The sequence below is a fragment of the Lagopus muta genome, chromosome 14 (genome assembly GCF_023343835.1).
Source record: "Lagopus muta isolate bLagMut1 chromosome 14, bLagMut1 primary, whole genome shotgun sequence".
In the NCBI taxonomy this organism is placed as follows: Eukaryota; Metazoa; Chordata; class Aves; order Galliformes; family Phasianidae; genus Lagopus; species Lagopus muta.
In genome coordinates, this window is record NC_064446.1 from 16,134,920 (window position 1) to 16,161,892 (window position 26,973).

At 47.5% G+C, this 26,973-nt stretch overlaps 1 protein-coding gene across 9 annotated transcripts in view; it reads right to left on the reverse strand.

Annotated features, from left to right (window-relative positions):
• Positions 1-12,350: 12,350 nt before the first annotated feature.
• The window catches only part of RAPGEF6 (Rap guanine nucleotide exchange factor 6), a 105,490-nt gene continuing 90,867 nt past the window's right edge, over positions 12,351-26,973 (reverse strand). For 7 of the 9 annotated variants that reach the window (XM_048960258.1, XM_048960257.1, XM_048960255.1 and 4 more), the window contains 4 exons: positions 24,024-24,243; positions 21,402-21,913; positions 17,355-17,666; positions 12,351-15,835 (listed from right to left, as the gene is read on the reverse strand). In XM_048960258.1, coding sequence (XP_048816215.1) covers positions 15,810-15,835; positions 17,355-17,666; positions 21,402-21,913; positions 24,024-24,243 — 1,070 coding nt within the window. In that variant the 3' untranslated portion in view covers positions 12,351-15,809. The remainder of the gene's footprint in view (positions 15,836-17,354; positions 17,667-21,401; positions 21,914-24,023; positions 24,244-26,973) is intronic. The other 2 variants (XM_048960262.1, XM_048960259.1) reach the window with 1 other exon arrangement.

Sequence of the window (26,973 nt, forward strand, 5' to 3'; positions counted from 1 at the left end):
AAGCCTTATTATACCCAATTTTACAGTTGGGTAAACTCGTACACTGGAGACATTTCAATGACTTCCTGCAGCCCTATGGAACAAGCTAGCCAAGGCACAGAGCCTGGAAAAGTCTGACGCTCAGTCACCTGCTTTGTGCCCCACTGCACGAAAGCAGATTTATTAAGCACGTGGTTAATGCTAAGCTTACGGCCAAGGGGACATTAAGCTGTTAGAAAGCTGCTTTCCCTCAGCAGCCCAGAGCCTGCTGCTGCTCCAGCATGGTACATACAGATGGAACCTGCCCCTGCAGCCTGCAGGCAGAGGTGACATGTCACCTAGAAACAGAGGCAGGGACACTGGGTGTCTGTTTGACACTGAAACGTAAATGGAAGCAATAGGGAAGTAAGCAAAGGGAGAAAAAGCAATGCTGTTGTCAGAAAAAAAAGTTTTGCAAAATTAATGTATCCCTTGTGGGGATGTTAGCAAATGATCAGTTGCCAATGGTACTGCACTAAATGCAGGGACTTGGGGTTTGAGGTGATTTTCAGGGCTGACCCGGTTTGGAAAAGCAGCCAAGGGAAACACTGCTATGGGGAGTTCTAAACTTAGATTATTCCAAATTCAAAGTGCTGGTTCACCGGCGTGGCTGGAAACGTCTTAAGATGGGAAAACATTCTTTGGCTCAATGTGGAATTTGCAGAGTACTCCACACATGGAGCCATACTCTCATACCTCATTTTAGCAGTAATTAGTGACTTATGACACTGGGAAAACAGGAACTAATTAAACACTAAGAGAAGAGACACCACTGTATAATTAGACCTGGGATACTAGGCCAGGCTAGGAAAGATTTGGGACCTGGAAGCAAATTCATCATTCCAGTCTTGCCCCCACACAGACCCTGTGCCCAGCACTGGGTGCAGAGAACTGCAATGAGGCCACGGCCCTGGAGGAGCCCCTGCAGCTTCCTTCTGCTGTCCTAATTGAGTTTTTGTGCTGAAAAAACACTTCTTCCAGAGGCACAAGAAAGGGGAAGGACGGGTCCTGGCTGCCTTCCAGGAAGCTCTCCTCATTTCAACATCATTCTGAGATTTAGGCCCTAAAGTGAATTATAAATGGACCAATTTTGCACTGCTTAATGGAGGCTTGTACGAGGCAGAGCACGGGTGCTGGGTCGGTGCTGTGCATTTTATAACTCAGGAAAAACCCATTTGGGAATTCTTATGAACAAATTCAAGGAGTCCATCATCCAGTGCTCCCATCGTTCCGCGCTTCAGAAACAACCATGCACACGTTGTTCCACTAAGGGTAAAGGCATGCTATCACAATTTCTCCCCACCAACCTCCAACAAAGGGTGGAAGAGGAAATATGGTAACATTTAAAGGAAAAACGTAGTGTTGTTTCTGTAAGCATGGCCCATTCCATTTGGTGCTCAGTCCAGCAGCCCAACGTGCGCTCTGAAAACATGAGATGACATTGTGCCCCAAATAGGACTTGTCACATTAATGCTTCCTCAATACATGTTACACAGAGACAAAGGAATGAGCTCTGTTTTATCACGTGAACTTTACAACCAGAAAAACAGAGCACGTGTCAGCACTGCTGCAATTTCATCTGTTCTCTGGTCTCCACAGCATATGGTCTGATGGTGCTATTCCATTTTCTGTCCCTGGGAGAGCAGTTTGGAACGAAGAGAAATAGCATGGTACATTTGAGTTTATGGGGTATTAAAAGGGCTACAGTGAATGGTAGCCCAGGCACCAAAGTGAATTATTTATAGAGCAATTGCACTTTCCCCCAAACTACCCTTCAGATGGGTCAGGCCTCAGATATATACATTCAGACCTTGTTAAATCCAAAGTCAAAGCAGTATCCCACAGCGTGGGCACCCCAGCATTGCAACAAATGGCATTTGGGCAAAATTCCTTCAGAATTGGCACCCTGAGAACAACAGCACTCAGATTATGGACAGACACAGATGTTACATAAATCTCTCTCTCTGGTTTTCCCCTTTGGGAATGGAACCACCTATGTACTGTGATCTAGGGAGAAGATCTCTCTATTTTCAACACCAAATACATCTTTCTGTCCTGGCACTGTGAGTTAGCCAAGGTATCTCCTTGCACTCATCTAGTGTCCAAACGTGCACAAAAAAGGGACCCAGCTCTGCACTGCAGAGGGGTGCAGTGATTTGCTGCACCCTTGCTGTGCTGCTGTGATGTGGAATTTGCAGTTTGCAGGACAAGGCTGCCCTTCCCAGGCAGATAGAGGGGCTTTTGAATCAGTGGAGGAAACATTCATATAAGTTCATATAACATTCATTCCTTTTGAGCTTCCACTTACTCCAAGGTGAGATTGCAAGCTCGGATTTCGGAACAGGGCTGGACAGCACTGCTGTTCTATTCCCTCAAGTCCCGAAGCATCCCATCCCAGTGCTCTGTACCAAACAGGATGCTCTAATTGGCCACTGCTCTCCTGCTCTAGGGGGAGAAGAGCACTGCTGCCCTGGCACACAGCCCTGCTCCACCTCGGACATAAGCAAATAGAGCAGAAGTACTATCTCAGCAGTAAACTAACGAGTGAATATTTCTACAGGATGTGATAGCCCATTAATTGATTTTATTGCAATTTGTGGCATTTGCATAGTGATGTGAGTCAATATGAAGATAGGGAAGCAGGGGGTTATGAGAAGCACTGCAGAGTCCGATCCCATTATTTTCACATTTTTGTTCTCTAGGTTTGGTCATGCTGTGGTTTTGCAGAACTTTCTGAAGCAAGCAGCAGTTCTGTCCCAATGCACTCATTCCCAATAGCATCTAACAGTGCTACCTAGCAAATACCTGGTATCATCAGCTGATTGGATTCTATCTCTAATTACAGATATTTTTTAACCAAGGAATCTAATTTGCACTGTTATATCCCTCTATCAAGCAACTTCTCCATCAAACCAATGACCTCGCTCAGCTAATGGCTGTAGAAGAGGTGCCACTTGCTCAGGCCAGCTGGCTGCATTGCTTTTCCCCTCACTTCCCATGTTTAGGGGTTGCAGAGGCACGTGGTGATGCAGCCCCACTGCCTCCACCAGTGGCACAAGCCATCCCAGCATCCAAAGCACAGGATGTGAAGGTGATTAAAGGGATATCGTTACGACTTAAATGCAGCTAAAGAACATCTTGTTACCCATCCTTCGATTGAACAATGTGGAACCAATGCAATGAGGCTCCATTTGAGAGGAAGATGCATGGGCACATCTGATAATCTGCTCTACTGGAGTATTGTTTCCAGCACTGATGGCCCAGCAGCCCAGATCTCTGCATTAAAAGCAGTGCTCAGTGGGCACAGCATTGCCAGCATCGTGCAGTGCTGCTATGAACGGGAGCTCTGCCCACAGACACCTCACCTGTGAGATGCTTCACCTCAGCAAACACCGAGCAGCCCCACAGATGATGGGTTTCACTGTGCCTTACAGCCCCCTGGCTCCATTCCACTCCGTACCAACAGGACTGCACCACAGAGTTTCTCCTCTGAGACTCCAACAAATGGGAATTGATGGAATGAGAATTCTAATTATAAGTAACAACTAAAAAGCTGCAATTAGTGCTTGTTAACAAACTTGCGCTACTAATTAGACTACCTTTCAGCAGAAAGCATTGTATCTTGATGCATGTTATTACTGTTATTGTACATCCCTTCTAGATCCTCCTCCCTGGATCCTGTCCCACGCACAAACATCCAACAGGCCACATTTGTGGTAAACAAACTCCCACAGTGCTTCCCAGGCCATGCTGCAGCCCAGGGATTGTTTCCTGAATACCAGCAATTAGAGTAATTAAAGTGATAAAGCACAAAAGAAGATGTAGGAATTAATCAAGTCTAGATCAGATCCAAGTAATTGCTTGTTTATTCAAACGCATAAACACTGTTTTGGTGCTAATATCAAACTGACAGCTGGAATATGGCATTCCTTGAAAGCAGAAACAGCAAAGCCAGTCCTGCAGGGTTGGCTTTTGGTTTGGTTGCTTTTGCAGGGTGATTTTGGTTGCCAGAGCAGCACCCAGTGGGACAAAACATGAGAGCATCAGCACCCAGGCAGCACTCAGGGCAGGAGCACAGAATGACTTTGTGTTGGCATCAAGGGGAGCACAACGCCGTCAACGAGCCACAGGAGATGGGCAGTGGGAAATCACAGCTCCTCTCTGGGAGCAGAATGGGACAGCATGGCCCTGCAGCCACATGGAGGCTCCGTGATATCCTGGAGAACACAGGATATGGGCTCTGAGGGGACAAGGTCCCAGCTCAGTGTGTTACAGCTGCACCCTGCCATCACCCGTTTCTGTTCCTGTAGGGTCGTGTGATCAAACAATTCGCCCCTTACAAACTTGCCATCTCAATTAAATGGAGACATCGAGTGAAGCCCAGAACCAATCATAGTCAGTACCTAGGCTTGCTCTTTCAATGGACAATCCAAAGCCATTTTGAGTTGAGCAGTCCCCACAGCATCCACCTGAAACAAAAGGTTCCATCACACTCATCTTACAGACAAAAGTGCAGCAGCAATCAAACAAAATGACTAACTGCCATACACCCAAGCTCAAGCTGGGTCACCCAACTGGGGCAGACAAGGGACAGGAGCAGGAACCCTGGCCAAGGGGAGGGAACACCCAATGTGGACTTCAGCATTTCTCTTCCCTCTCCCCTCAGAGAGACCGGGACTGAAGTCATTTCCGTGCTATGACTGGGTTTGCTTGTACTCTGCAAGATAGAACTACATCTACAGATGGTCCAGACAAAAAAAAAAAACACTGTTAATTTTAGCTTAGGCAGAACCATGGGTATGTAGCTGGGGAAATGAAATTAGATGCACTTTATGTACTTCCAAAATTATCAAGTAGAGCTTACTCCAAAAATAAATACCAGCCCAAACCTAAGCTTGCATTTGATGCAACACAGTTTAGTATTTACTTTTCTTCATGGCATTTCACAAGTCACAAAAAAGCATATTTCTTTTCATATGTCTGCTCTGACACTTTTGCAGTTTTTTTTTTGCCTATCTTGTAAAATCCCATTCTCACACAGAAATGGGTCCCCAGCACCCCTTATAGATTATTCTTCCGCATTTCCAATTCTGTTAAATAATTAGTGGTAATTGCCCTAAGCAAATGGTTACCAAGCAATCCAATACCATCAGCAAGCAATTTGTGCTGTGGAGATGCCCTTGTCTTCACACAGAGCCCCAAGGAGGACAGCCAGTATGCATATGTGCATCGTTCCACTCTCACGTGCGTGGAGACAATTAGCAAAAGAGCAGGCATCAAAGCCCCCATGTTTTGGCAGAGGTGAAAGTAATGCAGGAAATCTGGAATGCCCAGAGGCAGTTCCCTGGTGGGAAGGGGCTCTCTGTGTTGAAGGACACTTCAGGTCCTCCTTGGAGTACCAACAACAGAAGTAACGCAGAATGGCGCCTTTATGCTGCTGCGCACAGGGATCCAGCCTTACCTCATGCACCTCTTCTCTGGGGTTAATTATCTCATTGTGGACAGTGATGCTCAAGGTCACTTCTAGCAGGCGATGGGTGTGAATGTTGAATGAATCTGTTGCTCTCCATTCGAGAGGACGGAGCCATCGCTGTGCCCAGGGGCGCTCAGCCCTCAGGGCTCCTGCAGAACAATCCCACCCTTCCTTCATCACCACCATTCCATTACATTGCCCACGTGTACAAACTCTCCACTGCATAAAATATATTTCTGAACTACATTGGCACTATTCATATGTGCACAGCGCCGACATCCAGCTCTGCCCTGTGCTCCTCTAATTTGCAATTTGACCCTTCAGCTCTTCAGAGACGGAAACCGAAACCTTCTAAATCTACTTTACGCCAATCTAAACTACCCTAAACCAACCTAAATTACTGTCTTTGTCACAAAGATATGACTAATACAATCCCAGTCAATTTGGAATATTCTGAAGCATTGCTCACGGCACTGCTGTGGGATAAAAATAAATGTTCAAACAATTTCATACTTCAGCACGGTGATATCTCCACGATGCATCAGCCCGGATCCACATAATTATAAAGTGAAACTAAAGTGTGCTTTAAAAGACCTTTTTCTCGTTTCTCTTATATGTAAAAGTCCCATCACTCATGCATGCACGATCACTGTAATTGCAGAAGTGGTACTGTAGCACTGCTGGTTTGACAGGGAAATTATTTATCTTATTTTCCTTCCTTTCTTTCTCTCTGTGTTGCTTTTTTTCTTTTTTTCCGTTTGGTTTGTGGTTGTTTTTTGAGTTTGTTTGGTTTTTTGGTTGGTTGGCTGTTTAAGAGCAACCTAATAGCCACCCTCCTGGGTTCCTCCAAGGCAAATTAGAGCAACCTGGCCTCTTGGGTGGTGTCCCTGCCTATAGCAAGGATTGGAACTGCATGATCTTAAAGTCCTTTCCACAGAATCACCCAGAATCACCCGGGTTGGAAGGGACCCCAAGGATCATGTAGCTCCAACCCCCCTGCCTAGCAGGGCCACCAAACATACATATTCAGATCAGGTTGCCCAGGACCCCGTCCAACCTGGCCTTAAACACGTCAAAGGACGGGGCACCCACAACCTCCCTGGGCAGCCCGTTCCAGCCATACTTTCCAAGCCAAACCATACTATTGTGAAATTGTTGGAGGGTTTTGTGGCTTCACAAGAGGCAGCATGGCCACAAAGGGGGGTGCACCACCTCCAGCCACCAGGGAAAACGTCAAAGGGAATAAACAGGGGAGAATCTGAATCCCTGCAGGAGATGGCAACACAAGGAGCAGAAATGGGGAGAAAAGGGGATCTTGCACCTTGGTTAAATTGCCAGCATGCAGCTTGAGGAGCGCATCTTGTGCTCAGTTTTGCTCTCTGGGTGCATGGAGAGCACCACAGCTTTTCCAAAGGATTGCTGTCAGCAGCACTGGTGCCGAAGGAGACAAACCCAAGTGCTGCTGCCTCTGTTGGACGTGATGGAGGAGAAGATGGTCAAACCCTTTGGAGTTATCAGTACAGAACATGGGTTACCCATCCACCAAAGGTGCCCATCCAGGCAGGTCTTCCCATCAGCTCAGCCCATCAGGCACAGAAAGCAGGCATTATTTCACACTGATCAGTATTTTATAGTTATACATCAAATCTCTCCTTTGGATTTCAGTAAACTCTTATCAAAATAAATAAGTCATTTATATGCAGGATCGTACAAACGCTCTCCACTCTGTCTTTGTCTTCCTGTGAAACCAGCAGGCTGCACTCGCCTTCAGTTACCTGGGTAAACAGATTGCTAATATAACCAATATATGTGCTAATATTCCTAAAGCATCGTTTTACAAAAGGGCAAAATATTTGACCCAAACAATTCCCAATATGCTTCATGCATTACTGTTCATAGAAATTTCTCCTGACTTTCACTTTAGCATAAACGAAAAAACAACTGCAACAAAAGCCCTTTAAAACACGTTCTATGGAGGGGGGGGGGGGGGGGAAAAATCATCATCAAATCTGCAGAAATGATTTTCTCTGTGCTGCGAGCAGTACTGAACTCATCACAGCTCCGGGAAGCTCTGGAGCCCAACTCAGAAAGCGTTCAGAGCTGGAAACATCTGTGCCACCTGAAGTTCCTTGCGTCAGATCAGTGCCCAGCTCAGAGCCTGAAGGGGTCTTTCCCATAGGTGTGCAAATAGCATTTATCAAGTCAGGACAGAGGGGCACAATAGCTTTGCTTCCCATCACCCTTAGCCCCATCCCTCATGTCCCTGTGCAGCAATCCTAAAGCACTTTCCCCTTACTTTGGGGACAGGCCAACAGCATTTCATTTAGTTCACACCAGCTTTGTTTCCTGCTCCACACCCAACAGAGCTTTGCAATTTTGGTTTCACTCTAAGGAAACCTCTGCACCCACAGCCTCAATCTCTGCTCTCTTTCCTAATCGTGGGACTATCTCTGTCCCCAGAGCTCAGGTCGGTGCCAAATGGCTCTGAGTTTGTATAACAGCCAACTGGCCAGGAGATCTTTATTTCTGTTTTACCCTTCTCACAGCCTGGAGACAGGAGCCTGGCAGTGAGCAGCCCTGCATCCCAATCAAGGATGCAGAGACTCCTGCAGAAGGGAACCACGTAAAAGCTAAGCACGGCCAACCTTCCTTCCCCCTGCCCTGTGGTTTCCGCAGAGGCAAATTTGTCCGTGCTTAATTTTCATTAATAAAATCAATACGTATTCATGCACACGCACACTGCTGCGAAGTAGCTTTCAAACAAAAAACAAATGAGGGTACGTGAGCTTGGTCCCCACAGTGGACCTTGGGATCACACTTTCACCAGTCACGTTCTTCTGAGGGTACGACCACAATGCAATTACTGGCTGAGATGTTCCCCTTCAGGTGCCAAACCCAATCAGTTCCATTCTGGATTCACATTTGGATAATGGGCCTCGTCTTTATAAGAGCTAAGACCAGGAGTTACGTGGAAGGGAAGTGCTCAAGAGAGAAAACAGTTCCTCTTTGTGGCTTTTTTTTTTGTCACTATGGTTTTGCTTTCAGCTACCAGGTTTCTTTGTCCTTGGCCGAATGATATTTAATAAACCATAATGCCACTAATTTGCCTGGGTTTCTAATGAGGTTGCTCTGAAAAGCTGTGCTCCTTTATTCTTGCGTATCCTCAATGAAATAAACTTTGTTCTCATCCTGCCCTCTTTGCTGGGGTATTTCATCTGCTGCTCTGCTACTCCTGAGCTTTTCAGCCAGTTTCATACACTGCAGCATAGATGTTGCCAGATCAGAAAATGCTGCATTATCACCTCCAATTAAGCAATCTGGCTAAGTGAATTCAGCAGGGAGCAGGAGTGCCTTCAGATCCCCCAGCTTGTTGCTGTCTCCACTCCTATAAGCTCCACGTTTCCATCTCTCTGCCAATACCTACAGAGATGTGTCACTGAGCTGAACCCTGCTGCCACCTATCCCAGCCAGCTGCCAGGGCAGGGCAGCATCACAACCCAGATACCTGGAGGAAACCTACAGCAGCGCCTTCTCCAAAAACACCCCCACAGCTGCACCCAAGTCCCCCACCAACACACAAGAACAAGTATTTTATACCTCCTGCTTCAAATGACCTTCGGTGGGCACCTCCTTTCTGGGCCTTCCCCCTGCACACACACTTGGCAGTGGGGTTACGCAGCCCAGCTCCCCCAAGCAGCCCAGCACAGACAGTGGCAACGCGCTGCGATTGATGCTTAAATCCCATTCTGATCCTCAGTTCTGACCCACAGCCTGGGAACTGGGTAACCACCCACCCTCTGCACTCTTAGCATTAAGACCTCATGGGGATACTCCCCCCATTCCCATCGCCCTCATTTTCCCTTTCTCCCCATTAAGGCTTGTTACCCCAGGGCCCATCTTTGTAGCACTGATAAAACACCCATGGAAGTGCCATTCACCCCAAGGGCTGCCTCTCTCCATCGAGGCTCCTCAGACTCAGCACACAACAATACAACAAACACTGGCCATCAATAATTGAGAAAAACTCCTTCCCCATGTGTTATTTTTCATTGGAATGATGTGTTATTAGTTTATAGATATATACTTTTTAGCTGAAGGCTTTTTTTTGGCAGCAATGCAGCCTTTACAATAATGGACTTTACTGTATGTGAAGCCTTGGAAAAGCAGCATTTCGGAGAGAGGCACAATAGCCACCAAGTCTGGCTTGTCACACTGTGAAATGGAAGCACAGTGCCATCTCTTGGGCTGAGCAGGGCCTCAGCTCTGCAATCAACCTCTCAGGAATTCATACATTCAGCGCATCGCCAAGGAATGAACTGAAGGTCAGGGCTCTGCTCCTCACCCTCTGTGTCAGGCACAGCTGCAACCACCCACTGACCTTCTGCAAATGCTGCTTACATCTTGCATGTGCTGCGTTGGTGTACATGGAGAGTACTGCACCAACAGGGTGTCAGACTCATTCCCTTATGGCTGCCCCCAGCTGAGGTCCTGGCTGCGCACACGAAGAGCAGAGAGGGCCTCCAGTTCTACAGCTGCCCCTGCAAGGAAGGCTACCAGGAGCAAAGGGATTTAAAATGTGTTTCCTTGTAATTTTTAAGAAACGCTTCCTTTCTATTGCCACTGAGTACGTTAAAAAACAAAAACAGAGGTCATTCCATACAACTGCCCAATTGTTCAAATAACTCTGGTGTTCATCCCACTGAGAGAAGGATGCACTTTGGAGCTCCTTCTCCAGACCAACGAACACTGTTCCACAACAGCATGTTTCACAATGCTGTTTTTGCTTCCTGGGGCCACAGAAAAAAGAATATGTTGTGCCAAAGATTGGGAGTTACTTGACACAGAAATAATGGCAGGTGAGCCAGAGTCCAGACACATCCTGCAATTAACATCTTGAGTTATTGACTTCAAATTGACATCAGAAGTCTATTAAATGCTGCTGTAGGCAATATGGATTTGACATTGCACAGGTGCACAACACAATGGCAAAGCATCCCCACAAATGGCAAAACCCCACAGGGCTGAATGGATGGGACAAAGCCACGCTGAGCTCCAGCCATCCAGCACCAAGGGTGATCTCCATCCAAAGGCATCGACTGAAAAGCCACCAGAGCCCCAACAAATAAGTCTTGTAACACAGGCACACGTACAGGGACAGCCTAAGGACAGACAGAGCCCCCAAAGGACTGAACTCAGAACATCTCCTGGCAGCTCTGTGATTGCTGAGCTCTGTAGGGCTGCAATGAGCAGTTCGTACTCCATAGGAAAATACCCCCATGGCCCTTCACTTGGCACTGTCCAAATCTCCCCTTCTTACACTGGTTTTTATGATGCACTTTGGGCACAGGGGTTAGTTTAGAGGCTTCATAAAGTGTTTCCTTTTTCTCTTTTACACAAAGAAGCTCATGGGGATTCTCCTCTGACCCTGGGGACGTTCCGGACAGCTTAGCAACCAGCTATGGTGTTACTCAAGCCTTGAAAGTGAGCAGGAATGTTTGCACAGATATATGAGGACACAGAGCCCCTTCTGAGCTGTTTGTCCTATGAAGGCCCTAATGACACCACTCCTCATTAGAAGCCACATCTCCAACTGCATTCAACTGCCACTGCTGTAAAACTAAGGGTGATGTCTTGCCGATGTGATGAACTCTGCAGATGGTAGAGGTGGATGGCAGACACACTGCATGGTGCAGGGGAAGGGACCTGGGGGGCTCAGCGCCCCACAGTGGGACATGGCACTGCTCTGAAATCTGTTTGAGATCCTCCTCTCCACTGGCTGTGTATCAGTACAGGAATTCAAAGGAGAGGAAGCCATGAGGAGGGCACAGGCTTTCCAGCCCTCCCCCTATAGGTGCTGCAGAGGCTGGTGGGTGTATCACACAAAAAGGGACACTCAGCCAAATTCACCCTGTGGTCACACTGGCAGACAGCACCACACAGCTCATGTAGTGCCAGCCATGTCTCAGCCCTCCAACCCCTATTAGAACCCATAGAAGGGTTACATCCTGCGCACTCTGGCACCAGCGCTGTGCCTTCCCCAGAGCAGCAGACCCCAGGCACTGTGCTCACAGCCAGCAGCCTCCCAGAACACAGTTCCCATCTCATTGCTTTCCCTACAGAGATGGGACGACACCATCACCTTGCTCAGGGCCTTCCTTAGAGCACGATGGCTTCTGCTGCGTATCAGCGCCGTCCCAGAACAAAAATGCATGCTGCTCCCACCATGACCACTGCCCCATGGCTTTGTGCAACACGAGTTGTGCTCGTGCTTGCTCAGAAATGAGCATGAATTTATAATACTGGTGCGAGTACCGAGTCTAAAAAACAAGCCAGTTACCTGCCCCTCCAGCTATGATCCTAACACAGATGTTTTGAGGGTATGAAGTTACACCCTGAGGCTCAAGATTGTAGGTGCAATTACAACCTTCATTTTTACAGCTGCTCCTAAGCACTAAATGCAGGCAGAGCTGCAGCTGGAGCTCAGTAACCACCACTCCCCCCCCACCCCACAGGGCATTGCTCCCACAGACCCCGTGCTTCCCTGAGTCAGGAACGGGAGAAGTGGGAGCAGCTCCATCACCGCGCACCTCCAGGACCTTTAGGAAAGTTCAAAGCACCCAAATCACGTGGCAAACTGTAAGAGCTGTCAGAAACATCACGGGGTCTATAAGCATTCTAAGCGCTTCTCCCAAAGCAAAGGTGGATGAGCTGTATTTCCCCAGCCCCAGAACACAGGAATTAAATAAACACTCTGTGCTCAGAGATGGCCTTCGTGGGATGGTGAGTGCCCAGTCAGGGCAAAGGGAGAAGCGAGGATGAGAGCAGAGCACCCCCACGGGCACAGCCAAAGAAGCTTCTGGATGTAGATTGTTTATTGATTCCAACATATTAATAGATTGGATAATAAACAGTACTTTTAAACATTCTCTTAACCAAAAATATAACAAATATTTACAATCACTCAGTAAAAATACAAAAAAGCATACAGAGGCACTGTCTTTCTAAAAGACATAAGTGTAAGAGGTATCAAAAAATAGGAGACAAACATTGCTTGTTACAGAATACTTTACAATCACTGACTTGTGCAGTACAATTGCTATTGGAATATCATTACATCTGTGCAGTTTTGCCAATATGCTCACATAGTTAGAATTTAATTAATACCAAGCTAAACTGCATTCCAGGTATATCAAAAATAAAGATAAAACAATAAAAAGCACAACGTAAGCAAAAGCTGGATTGGGAATTCAAGGTAGATTACCCTCTATACAAGCGTTCTAAAATACAACGTGTCAAGCTTTTCTAAAGAGAGAGTATCCCTTTTTTCCTCTGCTCTTGCACAGGCAGTGGGAAGCTTATCCTTAAATTAATTCTAACCCAAATGCTTTATGAGAACTGCCACGCCAGCATCCCTTCCCCACATAGGACAGGCTGAGCCACAGGGACAGCCTGCACACAGCTCCGTGCCATGCTTTGCACCAGGAGAGGAGGGACCACAGCTCAGGGCTCACTTACTGCCCCCTTTCTGCTGCTGCAGAAGCCTGCTGAAGTTCTCAGCGCTGCATTGCTCTTTAGGAAGGGCTGGGGGTAAAGGACGCTGCTGGAGGGCAGCAGTAGGACCTGGCTGCGGTCCTATTTGCACCTCACTTTGTGGAAAAAAAGGGATAATGTCTCTTCAAACCCACAGTGGACACAGCACACCTGGCTATCGGCCCCGATCAATGTGATCGGTTCGTTTTAAAACGGACAAACAGAAGGAACCACGGCAAGGACGAGCGGAGGGCAAACCACCGTGCGCTCAGGAGAAGCAGGAGGGGCAGCTCACGTGTCGATAGTCGGCGCGTGATTTATTTACACTGGCTGTATTGGATGCCAGGGAACAAGGGGAGCAGCCTTTCACTGGCTCGAGGAGTTTGTCAGTGCCCAGACCGACAGGTTTGTCACCTGCGGCCACCTGGAGCAGCGCAGGGACACGGGAGTCTCAGCAGCCCTTATCCCCCAACCTTTGTTCAATGGCTGCAGCAATGGCCAGCATGGGTGGCTCACCCAGCACTGCTGGGACTGCACACGGAAGGCAAACAGCAGCGCAGTGGGACGGCCGGGGTTCAGATCCCATCCCCACACATCAGTCTAACAGCTCCGTTACCCCAACACGGCTGTGCTGGAAGGAACTACCCTGCCCTGCAGCGATCTGAGGCTCACATTAACCTTCGTTCATTAAGGCCCGTGCAGGTTCGTGGTGCTCATTAAGGCCTCGAAAAAGCAAAATGCTTTTGTGTTAAGCTATACCTCATGTGATTTAAGACCATTTCCCAGCTACCCGCTCCTTGGATGCTCGTGCCATGAGGTGACAGTGAGCAGCCCCATCCCTGCTCACAGCACCAGCATCACTATGGGGACAGCACATCAGAGGCTTTGGGGTGTTTCTGGTTGTGACACAGCACTCACCTCGCACCCCCCCCCGCACACATACAGGGGAAAAACAAAATAATAATCTTAAAGCTCTTCACAACTATGGATATAGAAATCATTTCTGAGGCACTGTAAAAATGACAAACATCTTCTTTCTAGCTTAGGCTGTAAACATCACAACAAAGATTTACAATTAAATGTTTAAATACGTATTATTCACACATTCATGTCCAATTAACACTAGAATGGGGCATCGTGTGCTAGAAGGAAAGGAAAAGGCAGGTATTTCCAGTTTTAACCCTGTGCGCTCCGGTTAGCTACACAAAACCAAAGCAAATTGTCATCTACTCAACCATCACCAGACAGAAGCTACAGGGGCTGTGTGTAAGTCAGGGCCTTCAGGGGCACCAGCAGCTTCAGGGCTCCTACTTAAGGTTTAGAACAGCGCATTGGAGATCATCTCTATCTTCCAAATGAGCACAGCAGAACACAACAGGTCAGGTTCTCCAATCCCCCATAAAACACACTGTACCCACACCTAAACGTTACGCCATCTGTAAGGACAGGAGGCAGCAGATGCAGCTGCTTTAAACCAGCTTCAGATCGCCCAAGAAAGGCAGCACTCACAATCTGGCAACAAAGAAAAAGCCCCCATTCTTACCCCATTCTCTTACCCCATTCTGAGAACCAGGGCTCACCCAACACTCCAAAGGAGGCCATTTCCTAGCAGAGATCCTTCCCCTGCCCCTGCCAGTGCTCATATGAGGTTGGTGAGGGCTGCACCCTGGGGGGGCCCTGGGATTGCAGCCACCTGTGCTCGCAGGGCTGCCTACACCCCTCCACCAGGTGCTCAATCACTGGCTCGGGCTGTGACCTAACAGTTCCCATGCAGTCGCCTAACATTCGGTTTCAGTCACTTTAACGTGAAAGGAAGGCAGTTTTGTTTCTCTACCTATTTCTTTTCTAACCTTTGCCCCTGAATCCTGCAGCAGCTCTGGCTGAGGGCCGGGACACGTGGGCTGAGCTGCAAACCCACAGCACGAGGCTGGGTTTGGGCTGCCAGCAGCACCTCTGCACGTGGAACCCGGCCAAAGCTCCTCCGGGAAAGCATCAAACTCACCCAGCAGCTGCGAGCGGCAGCTGCCGCTTCTCAAAGGGCTGCTTAGCAGGGGAGGAGAACACCGGCGACGCCACTCATCGGCCGGCGGCTGAAGAACATCCAGCAGCGTGCAGCGTGCTGTGCTGGGAGGCAGGGCCAGCAGATGGCAGCGCTCCCCAGGCCGGCACGCGGCGCAGCGCTGCCCTTGGCGTCCTGCTGGAGCGCGCCTGGAGCTTTTGGAGGGCGCGAGGGTTTTACGCGGCGCTCGTGCGCCATCACGCGTGGTTTCACGTTCGACGTTAGCCAACCTGAGCGCTCCCGACACGAAGGAAATTCCCATCCCAAAAACCAAACCAAAACAACAACAAAAAAAAAAACACCAAACCAAAACAAGAAAGAAATTTAAATTAATAAATTATTTTCAGATATTGCAGCAACGTCCTTCGGTTCTTGCTGACTTTTTTTTTTCTTTTTCTTTTTCTTCTTCTTCCGAGTTCATAAAACAACACTCTTAGATGTAGAAAATAACGAGGAGGGAACTACTGAGGGATGGATGGGATCCTACAGAACTCTTCCTGCCCCACGGCCCTCCCGGCGCCCTGCCTGCTGGGCACACAGCCCCGGGGATGTGGCAGAGCAGAGGGAGGGGACAGCAATGACCCCAACAGTTCATCCCATCCGTGACAGAGGCGAACTCGATGAGTGAGGTGAGTAGCAGCAAGTCGTTAGCAGTCGCTAACGGGATCCTGTGGTCCTCCTTCCAGCATCCCTCGTGCTTTCAAGTGGTTTATGTGGAAAGCTCGATGGTTAGACTGCTGATACTTGTTCATCTTCTGCAAAACAAGAGAAAACAGCACCTTATTGCACGGGCCTGCTGCCTCGGATGCAGACAGCACAGAACAGAACCCAATCGCCTGATCACTGCGGTTCTGTTAAGACTTCAGCGCTGCACTGCGGTGCTTCCGCTGTCTCAACAAGAGCCTGCAGCACATCGTGGATCCACACGTGATGAACCCTCACATGTGTGAGAGGCACACAGTGTATGCACTGCGAAATGGGGAATCCCATTGCCTCCGAGGGTTGGCATGCAGCTCCCCATATCCCCCAACCTACAGACTCAGGGCGAAGCAGTAAATCACATCCCAGCATGCAGTGATGGTTGTGAAGACGTTCCAAACAAAATTAACCAGGCATTTGCAACACAGCGAGAGGTGTATCTACAAGTGCATGGTTAAATTTAGTTCAGAAATGTTTTAATTACGATGTTTGAAGCAATTACTTCCTTATTCTTACAGCAGAAAGATTTGATAGCACTACTGAACGGATGCTGGGCAATTGTAAGACTTTTAACCCAAATTTGGATTGCAGTACTAATACACACATTAAGTGCCATTTACACATCGGAACAGGCCAAGACAGGACTACTTTGCATCAGAAATCATTTTCATCCCAATTAATGTTTGTTTTAAGCCAGGCAGATTGAAAGAAGCGACCACAACGCCCCGATAAATAGTCAGTTCACCAGAGAGGGTACAGAGAGATCACATCAGCGCATAACAATTAAAAGCAAATCAGCAGATAAACAATGGAGCAGAAATTGCCCTAGCTGGGTGTTGACACCATGTAAGAGCATTCTTGTACTCTGATCACAGGATATATGCTGTGCTCCGCAGCGTTGGCTGTTGCTTCAAACAAAACTGAGGGGAATTTCACTGCAAGGGACGCTGCCAGGGCTGGTGGGCTCAGCTCAGGTTCTATTAAATGCACTTTTCAGAAGAACAAAACATTACTGCTGTTTTCTTCAATGTTTTTAAGCTCATACTCCAGAAATCCCTATAGGGGAGGCACATTAGGGGGTACAAATGGGACACGAGGTAAGAGTTACACAAAGCCTGACCACAGCGGAATTCGAAAGAACCAATTTAGGTCATCATCCCCAAAACAGTGGGATGCCAATTAATTAACCCAGGCAGGTTGGAGCTCATCTGCATGTAATTTAAGGCCTGACAGTGTCCCTTAAATCATCACCACTGAGTGGGGGCACATTTTAGAGAAAAACCAGCATCTCCACGCTTGTGAGCATCTCGTTTGGATGTGGGAGGGCCCACCCACAGCAATTAAATTCTGTTTTCTTTTTCTGAAAAGAAAGCATTATTTTTTCCAGATGTGCATATCTACAAACGTGGGTGTAGATATGCACACACCAACACATTTGTGCATCTAGAGGTGAGCGAAGTTTCAGCCTCAAAGCGGGACGAAGAGAAAGCCCGGACCGTCACTGCAAAGGAAGCACTGCACAGACCCATTAACACGGTGTTAATTAACGTCTCCCGAGCCAGGTGTTCCACATACCATCCTCTTCACTATCTGCGCCAGGCATATCTGCTAGCTGGGGGCCGGACGGCTGCCGACTATGCCACTGAGGCATCTTCGATGCAATACAGGCCACCGGGTCGCTCCCGAGAGGGGCTGACGAGAGTCTAGAGAGGTCACTGTGCAGCATCTTTGACCTCTGCACTGCCACACTATAGTCGGGAGGTTTTAGGTGTGGGTGGTGGGGCGATCCTTCCTTTATGTCCGCTAAAGATATCCCCATATATCCCGGAGGGGTGGGCGGAGGCTCCCTATACCTATCGTCCTTCTTAGGTGAGGTGACACAGTACACTGGCACGAGAAATAAGCAATGGAAATGTTAAGGAAGAAAACAAAGGAAACAAAACGTTAAAAAATCATGAAATGTTACAATGGCAAAACAGAAACTGATAACAAAATGCAAATGCAGAAACACTGGTTATAACGACAGCAGCAGGTATTTATGCTTTCGATTATGCCTTGTACTTATTTCAAGAAGTCAGAGCGGCAACAGAAGCAGGAACTCACTGGGCAGGGTGCCCAGCTGGAAGCACAGCATCCCCTACAGCCAGCCTGCAATGGCAGAGCTTGGTGTGCCGCTGCAGGACGAGGGAAGCTGCTGGTGCCAGAGGAGGGCAGCAGGGCACTGCTGCAGCCAGGTCTGTGAGCCTTCATACAGCCCAGGAAGCTGAAAGAGCAGCACTTCAGGCAGCAGCCCTGCCTTCTGTGGCACAGCACTGGCACCCGTGAGCAAGGACTGCTCCTTGACTCCAATGGCATCGCCTCCATCAGCTGAAAGGCGCTCGGGGGCTTCATAGAAATTCACTGTAATTAAATACCACCTCATTAACTGATGTGTGGTAAGATATTTAACTGTTCCATCAGCTGTGCTACAGGAGTTTTAAAAACTGTATCACATGAAGCTGCTCCTATGAGGCAAAGTATACATAGAGCCTGTACCCAGTATTTTGCACTTTGCAGTAGTTAACAATGGCTTAGAATATACACGCTTTTAATTATTTTTTATCCTGTATCTTAAATTCTCTGTTTACAGGTGATGAATAACCAGAAATCACCTTTGGAAAGGCTCCATTACCTTCTGCACTCACCACAAATTGCTGATAGTAGCATTTAATCACAGTGGCCGTTTGCAGAACTCACCCCCTGCCTTCCTTCCCCATCCATCGCTCCTTCACATCTCACAGCCCCTCATCCCAAACTTAGCTTCCAGCACACAACCTCCCCTCCCACCCACTCCCAGCTCAAGGGCTCATATGCATGTTAAATTGGGCTTTTTCCATACACAAGTTGCAACAGGATCGTTTCAAAGCTAGGATAATTCAAAAATCTGTTAGCAGAGTAGATTTGCATTCTTCTTGTGGATACATTTAAAACAGTGCACGCTCATTACAGTTTCAATTACTTCAACAGTTGTAGTATCTTCTTATCTTACAATAAGGTGGAAGAACAAAAATAAAGCTGTGTTTCTTTTCGTGTCGGGGACTTGTGTGATTCTGGGCAGTAGTAACAGGGATGGGAGTTGGTTCCTAAGGGATGGCCTCAGTACATGCCTGGCTGCTAGCAAAATGACACTGGATTCACGTGGTAGGAGCTTTAACAAATGGGTAGAGGTGGGTAGAGGCAGTGACTCTGATTGAGAGAAACCCTTTTCATGTAACTGGGATTACACTTTGGCATTACACTTTGTTGGGTCTGAGGCTGACAAGGGTGGGTTATGTTCTCCTGTGAAGGAGAAAGCTGCAGCTTACCTGGAGCTGTAACGAGTCCGCCCTAATAATGAAGGTTGGAATAATGGGTACTTTGGCTCAGCTCTCTTTCATACTACTTTACAAATGCTATAAAAATAAATAGCACTTCATATCCATCATTTTTTGTCACTCACTCACTCACAGTCCCTGGGGATTACAGACTCTCCCACCAGCTGTCCTGCAGGGCTGGGCTTTTTCTTGCAACTCCTTTACCCTCTCCTGTTCCCACCAAGATATTCCCTCCAACTAAAAATCACATCTCCTGGCCTTTCTCTCTCAAATAACAGATACTCTACCACTCTCTTACTGCCTATATACTCCCAGGAATATAAACCCCCTTCCTTCTCCATGTGTGCTCTCAAGCAGATGAAACATGGCAGTGATCAACTGAAGCTTGGAACACAGCTTGGGAAATCCATTACAGTGTTAGGAATAGCTAAGGAAAGCCATTTAATAATTAAGATCTGAACTTAATTAGAACCATAATGTCAGGGTGTGTTTTAGGTAAAATCTCGTCTTTTAGGTAAAATCTACTGAAGTACAAAACAAAGTGCATCACGGATCCCCTGCAAAGAGCTGATTGCCTACACAGACATTGACTTTATAAAGAAAACAGGGTGATCCACACAGTGGTTAAGGGAAACCTCACTAAGAGGCAGAAATAAATTGTGTACTGTGGGGAAAAAGTAGGAGAAAGCTTTTCCATTTGGACATACAGTGATGGTCCATCATCATCCCACACTTTCTTGCCTGTAAAGCAAAGGTTCCAGCAAGAAATGTTCAGTGCTGCAGAATGCAGAGCTGGGCACGGAGCTGTGAAGTCATCGCACCCACTGCCTCTGCCAAGAGCACAGTCTGCCATCAGTGTGTGGGGAGTCGCTTTCCAGCCCTGTTTTAAAGGTTTCAGGCAAGAAAGCTCGTGCCAATTCTTTTGCGGACTATTCAACACCAGTTCTCATTAAGCAAATGAACTGAAGGTTCTTGTTTTGTTTACAGTATCCTGAATTCAGGCAGTCATTACGGACTCTGGTAACAAGCTGTTTGAAGGGAATAAGCAAATGGTGTGAAATAAAGCAAAAAATATCTTTGGTATATTGTATGATGATGCATAGCTCACAGATTAGCATTTGCAAACCATGAATCCTATCCACCTCCATCAGCTCTTTAAGCAGGTGAGAGCATGCTCTGCTGAAGCACACGGCAGGGCGCTGCTTACCAGTGTGCTGTGACTGCATACAGGAGGCAAGCTACACGGTGCAGTGTGCAAAGGGAATTAAAAACAAGGGGAGAAGCTGTGAGCAAACACAGCACGTCCTGAACAGCAGCTAACATGCCATACCCTACAGCAGCTCACCAGCAGTCCTGAGAGTTTTACACTGGCAGAGTGCATGCATAGGAGTGAGCTGTGAGCAGATCTGCTGCAAGGGACCCCACGCTGCCTCTGCAACTTGCACTCCAAGACCTCCACCCTGTGTGCAATCTTTATTCAGGCAATTACCTTTGATAACATAAGCCCTCTAGCAATCTAGGCAGTAATTAATGTGCATTTCAGCTGCACTCACGGCTTAGAGTTTAGAAGCTTTGTACTCCACGTTTTATCTTGTTCATAACCCAGATCCTTTTTTGGGGGCAGTTTTGCCACTGAACTCACTAGGACAGTGGAAGAACATCTCACTTGCTAAAAGCTATGCGTCTTTGAGAAGACATAAGGCTTTCTCCTTTCATCTGTAGTGAAACTGCAGCTGTGTAACCAAATAAATGACAGCGTAAATCAAAACTTTGCCCTCAAGCCCCCAGGGACAAAAGGACTGCGGCCAGAAGGTGCCCAGCTCCAGAGGTGGGGCTGCTTTGCATCACCCAGGAGTCACACTCCTCTCTCTCTGGATCATGGAAAGTCTGCTCTGTGAGGATGCTTCGAGGAGCCAATGCTTGCTGCTCCTTGCCAGAATGAGAGTTTGCAGTGATGAGGATTTCAAATTCCAAAAAGATAAAAGGTCACCGTACAGAGAGGAACTGCCTGACATTTTCATGAAGGCAGCTCTTCCGCAGACCCATGAAGTGTTTGGGAAGTGTGCTGCTTTGTTATTTCAAGATTCGTATTGCCAGGGAAGGTGGTTTGAAAACACACTGTCTGAGCAGCGCTCTAATTAAAACCACATGTAAAGCTGAATTTAACATGCAATCCAGCCCCCGCATCTGCTGATGTCATTTCTTAACAACTCAATATCAAAATGCAGACCAGATGTAGAAGCTCCCATGCGCCGTTGGCTTGCCTTACCTATCAGGCCTTTCTCTGTACTCGAAGTAACAGTTTTGTACGCTGTGTCAGTGCCAGGCTTAGAGTCCAAAACCTCCGTCTGCTCTGACGTCGAGTTCTCCAGCCCCCTGCGTTTAATGGTCCCATAGTTTGTCTCGTACGTGTCTGACAGGGAGCTCGAGGAGGCCCAGCTCTGCCGAGACTGATCGAGCTCCGTGCTGGCTTTCGACTGCCTGTTGTTTTTGGAAAAGGCTTCGGAATATAAATAGGCCTCCTCTGAGTAACAGTTTGTGGGATCAACCTCGGCGATGGGTCCGTCCAGCTGGGTGTGGCGGTAGGAATTGAGGAGATCCCAGCTCTTCTGGTTTGGGATATTCTGGAAGTTGTCATGAGAGCTGCTTGAGCACGAGGTCCAGCTGCCCCGGCCGCTGTCTGCTGCCTCCACCGTGATGTGCTCGTGGGAAATCTCCTCATTGCTCATGGAGGAGGTGAAGGCCATCCCTCTGATCAGAGCGGGCCTGGTGACCGACCAGCTGCAGTTGGAAACAACGGGAATCAGACACCCGTCAGCTTTTAAAACAACAACATTTCTTGCTTAAACAAATGGTTGCTAAAAGCTCTGGTCAATATCACTGCATAACTAAGAAAAAAATCAAGCAGTCAGGTTTGCAGGAGTTTAGAATAAAGAAGTTATGACTAGTAGACTCTGCTTATGTGAACAACACAGGAAGCACAACACGAAAACCCAACACTATCCTCCTGCAGTTTATTGACATACTGGAGATCAAGGAACTTCTTAGATACGTGCAAATAACTTCTTTTCTCCTTGCTTTTCTATATGACAAATTCTAGCATAAGAACTGTTTTCTTACCTCCAAAACCCACTAAAACTAAGGCATGGAAAAGCAGCTACAGCCCTTGGATAATCTGCCTCCCACGTGCAATCAGAGCAGTGAGTTTAGCAGGCAGCAACTCACTGTGCTTCGGCACTGAAGGTGGCTTCGAATACCCAGAACCAGAGATGCCAGGGACCCCTGCAAAGGGACATTCTGCTTGGCACACAGACTGCTCTGACTGCACTCTCAGCATGTGCTGTGCCTTTTAGAAAAGGGAATTACTTCAGTTTACAAAGCTCACCTTTTAATGCCCATTTCAGCACAACGGGATAAATCAAACTGACTTCTTAAAAGCTGCAAAGCATATGCTAATGATCTTTTTCACGCAGGAGAGAACACCACAGAATACTGGCACGTTAAAATCAACTATATAGGAACACAAAGCTCTGTGTAGTGTCGAATCATAAAAAGATTAGATTGCTTTTGAGTCAACCTACAATGATTAGAATTGTAAGAAGAATCTCCCATTGACTTGACTCCACAACATCTGAGGACAGAAGAAGCCATCCCGAGGAGATTCCCACATAATCAACCCTGTGGGTTAAAATGTAGTAAAACCCAAAACGTCACAGTTGAAAGGGGCATCTCAGGATATGACCTCATTGCACTCAGGTAACACCACCTCTTGTGCAAGTGGCAGAAAGCTTCCGCTCTGCCTAAGCAACAAGAAGAACAGTAACAAAAAAATCCTTTAAAATCTTATTAGAGTATGTTAAGTGACTGCTTCTGCTGACTGAGGTAACTGCTGGGATCCTGTTCTGCTCTCCCAGCACTGTATGGTGAGTGCTTTGTTAAATATCACAACAGCTTTTAATGCATTTGCAGCCTCCTGCAGAAGACATCCAGCTGAACCCACTGATGCGATTAAGCTGTTGTCTATACATGTGATAAAGTTTCATGGGAAAACATAAATTTCCCACACAGAGCAGCCAATACCTCAGCTTCTGGCAAGTGCTTAACACCATCACAGTGTCACGGAACCATAGGGGTTGAAAGGGAATTCTGGATATCTTCCAATCCAACTCCATTGCTAAAGCAGGTTCCCTACAGCAGCTGCACAGAACAGCATCCAGGTGGGTTTTGAATATCTCCAGAGGAGGAGATTCCACCACTTCTCTGGCAGCTCGTGCCAAGGCTCTGTCATCCCCACAGCACAGAAGTTCTTTCTCATGTTTTTATGGAACTTCCTATGTTGCAGTTTGTGCCTGGTGCCCCTTATCCTGTCACTGGTTACCACCAAACACAACCCTGCCCCGTCCTCCTAATGCCCTTCAGATACTGATCAGCAGATCACCTCTTGGTTCTCTCTTCCCAAGGCAAACAAGCCCAGGGCTCTCAGTCTGTCCTCATCAGGAGGTGCTCCAGGCCCCCATCTCTGCACCCTCCTCTGGGCTCTCTCCAGCAGCTCCCCATCTGCCCGCAGCTGAGACCCTCACAGTGTGTGCAGTGCTCCAGATGTGCCCTCCCCAGGGCAGAGCAGAGGAGAGGAGACCCTCCACTGCCTGCTGGCCACACTCTGTGCCATGCACCCCAGGGCACCATTGGCCTTTTTGGCCACCAAGGCACGCTGCGGGCTCATGGCCAATCCATCAGTCAACTACTGGTCAACCATGACATCACTGGCCTTCTTGACCACGAGGGCACACCGCTGGTCACGGTCAAGCACAGTTTGCAACCACCCTCCCTACAGCTTCGTTCCCCTCTCTTCCACCAGAAGAGCCCAGCCAGCCCAGCACAGCTGTCTCACCCGGGGCAGGGCTGCCCGTACTCTGCCTGGGAATGCTCCTTCCGTTCCATCCCTGCTGAGTCCACCACCAGCAGTGACTGTGACAAGCTGCGCTCGTCCTGCAGCGCGGCCGACATCGAGTCCACAGAGCAGTTGCTGACGATGCTGGAGCGGGAGGAAATCTCACTGTGACTGGAGTCTGAGAAGTTGTCAGATTTGGTGGAAGGAATGAGGGCATAGCCTGAGGGAGAGAAGGAGAAAACGTCTCATTCAATGACAAACATCATAGCTCTCTAAATGCAAAAAAGAAGGAAAAAATCAAGCCCAACTTGATTACAAACAGTCCACTGAGGTTTTTATGGTACTAAAGCCTTTAGCATGTCAGCATCTATCCTGCAATTTTTTAACGCAAGCCAGGTGCCCCCAATAACCTAAGCAGCAGCTCCACAGCGATCCACACCATATGGTTTCACCAGTACAGACAGGAGCAGTGTCTGCAGTGTGCGCAGTGGGCGGATGGGTCAGATCTCTCCCATTTTGCACCGTTCAGTCCCAGTAAAATTACAGCACGCTCCCACCGCTTCCTCTGGCCGACTGCTGTGAGACTCACAAAAAGATTTTGGCAGTGGCTGAGGAGACGCTGACTGAGGTAAAAGCAAGCCATCAGCACTCGGGGATACACCATATGGCCCATTTCAGCTTTATTAGCTGTTCCAGGATTAACAGATCAGGAAGCGAAAGTGGGAAACAGCAGCAGGGCCAGGCCTGCAGGAAGGAACGGCTGAAAGCCTCAGTGGGTTCAGAGCAGAGCAACGCACTCCTGCTTGGTTCACCCTAACCCTCAAACAACAAGTTTCAAATACAAATGATGTACGTAGCCACGTATATCCAAACCTCCTATAGCACCTGGGTAGACATCAAAGGGACCATCTTAGGGCTCTCCATGCGCTCTGGCTGCGTGCACCTTGCATACTGCTCTGCTGGCACAGCTGAGGTGACTCAGAACAGGACGTCTGTCCCTGCACAGTGTCACAAACTCCCTCAGTATGAACAACTCTTTAAGCCATTTATTGCGAGCATCTTACAGGAGCAGGGAAAGAACTGCAATAAGGCAAACTTCACCTGTGCTGATCTGAGGGCAAACATGCTCTGGGGTCCTTCGGGGTGATGGACTGGCCCTCTCCAGCTGAGGAAAGCTGCAGGAGGGTCCTACACTGTGCTGTTTCATCAGCCTCCTACTACCTGAGTTCAAGATCCTCAGATTTCAAGCTCTCTGCAGCATACACCTCTCTGGATAAGTCCATGCACCATCTTGCGGGCCGGCAGAAGCTCACTTTGTTTCTGCTGTCAGGAAACAAACTCAGGAGGTATCTGGTGTCTGTTACATCTGTCTAGTTTGTTGTTTGTTTGAAATACTTTGTCTCAAGTAACTGTCCCACAGCTGTTGCTTGCTCCCATTTGTCTGAGGGCAATAGGTCCTGGGTTAATGACTGTTTTGGTGCTGTTTTTGTTTGTTTGCTTAAATTTATTTATTTTTCTTAGTTCCCATTGAGTTTCCCAACTGCAAACTCACCGCATGTCAAGAAGTACATCCCTGCCTTATGCTGCCTTCCCTGGGAGCATACAGCCTACGATGTGCCTTACACTGTGTGCAAAGCATTATAAAATTAGAATCTTTATTTGAAAATACTGGGTCAACAGCTGCTTCACATATAGGCAAATGAGTGTCTGTAAATTAATGGAAACATTGCCTTCTTGCTTCACAGGAGACCATATCAATACACAGTTGACACAGTCCTTGGATTAGTATTTTTTTCTCCAATTTCCTGCCAATTAATCAGTTTTTCACATCATTTCTATCTACTAATGCCTTTCAGCTGGGCTGTCACACATTCACATCAGTTTGGTGAAAATATGAAGTGACCAGGAAATTAAAAACCACACCAGCAATACACACAACTTGAAAGCTGATGTGATTTGGTCCACAAAATACACTCCAAACAAAGATCATGTAAGATGACATTTGGAGCCACTAGCATACAGCCACCGAGTGCACAGTTGCACTTTGTGGGATTTCACAGTTGAAGCTTGATTATTGCTATAAGACTTTAAGAGCAATACAGGCAGAAAATATCATCAATACCATCAAACTACAGAACCGGTACACTTACGATTGAAAAACTTCACATTAAGGACCAGCATTTTTAATACTGAATTTCAGTTTCCTTTCCTTTGGCAATAATTAATATCTCATGTTCTTTATTTAGTCCAATAGTCTCTTCAAAATTAACACCACTGTAAGAAATGTGCTTAATGTGCCCCTTTTAAGACACTCCTCTTCAAGAACCTGAGATCTGGAGAACAAAAGGACTCCTCTCTCTTAGTGAACGAGCTCTTGTCTGAAAGCTGGGACATTAAATAATGGCACTTATACACAGGAACAGGAGAAATGCAAGTCTTTGCTGGACTGAAAAGCTTAGCAGAATGAGGCCAGCGCAAATCCACACACAGACCCAGCAATGCTGGAAGTGAGCATCTGATTTCCATCACAGGAGGGACTACTTAGAGTCAAATGAAGAGAATGTTACAGAACTTACTGTTTTGTTGGCATCTGCCAACACTAAGAGAACTGCCACTGTACCTGCTCCTTGATTTTCCACATCTCTCGTTATCTATGACGCTGTAAGTGCGGTGAGTTGGTAACACTGCCACAAACACCTTCTTGTTTTGGACAGGTGAATGAAGTACATTGGACAGCTTAAACACATTTCAGTGCGCCTGTTGTAACTGCATAATGCTAACATAGATTACATCAGTGTAACTGACACTGAATGGACATCAGTCTGTCTTCTAAAAATACATCAGAGAGTCTTCCTTCTCCTCCTAGGCCCCATCTGCAGACAGTCACATGTCAGTGAATTGCTGTTGCTATAGATACTTGCTGTACTCAGAGCATCGCTGTCTCTGTCCT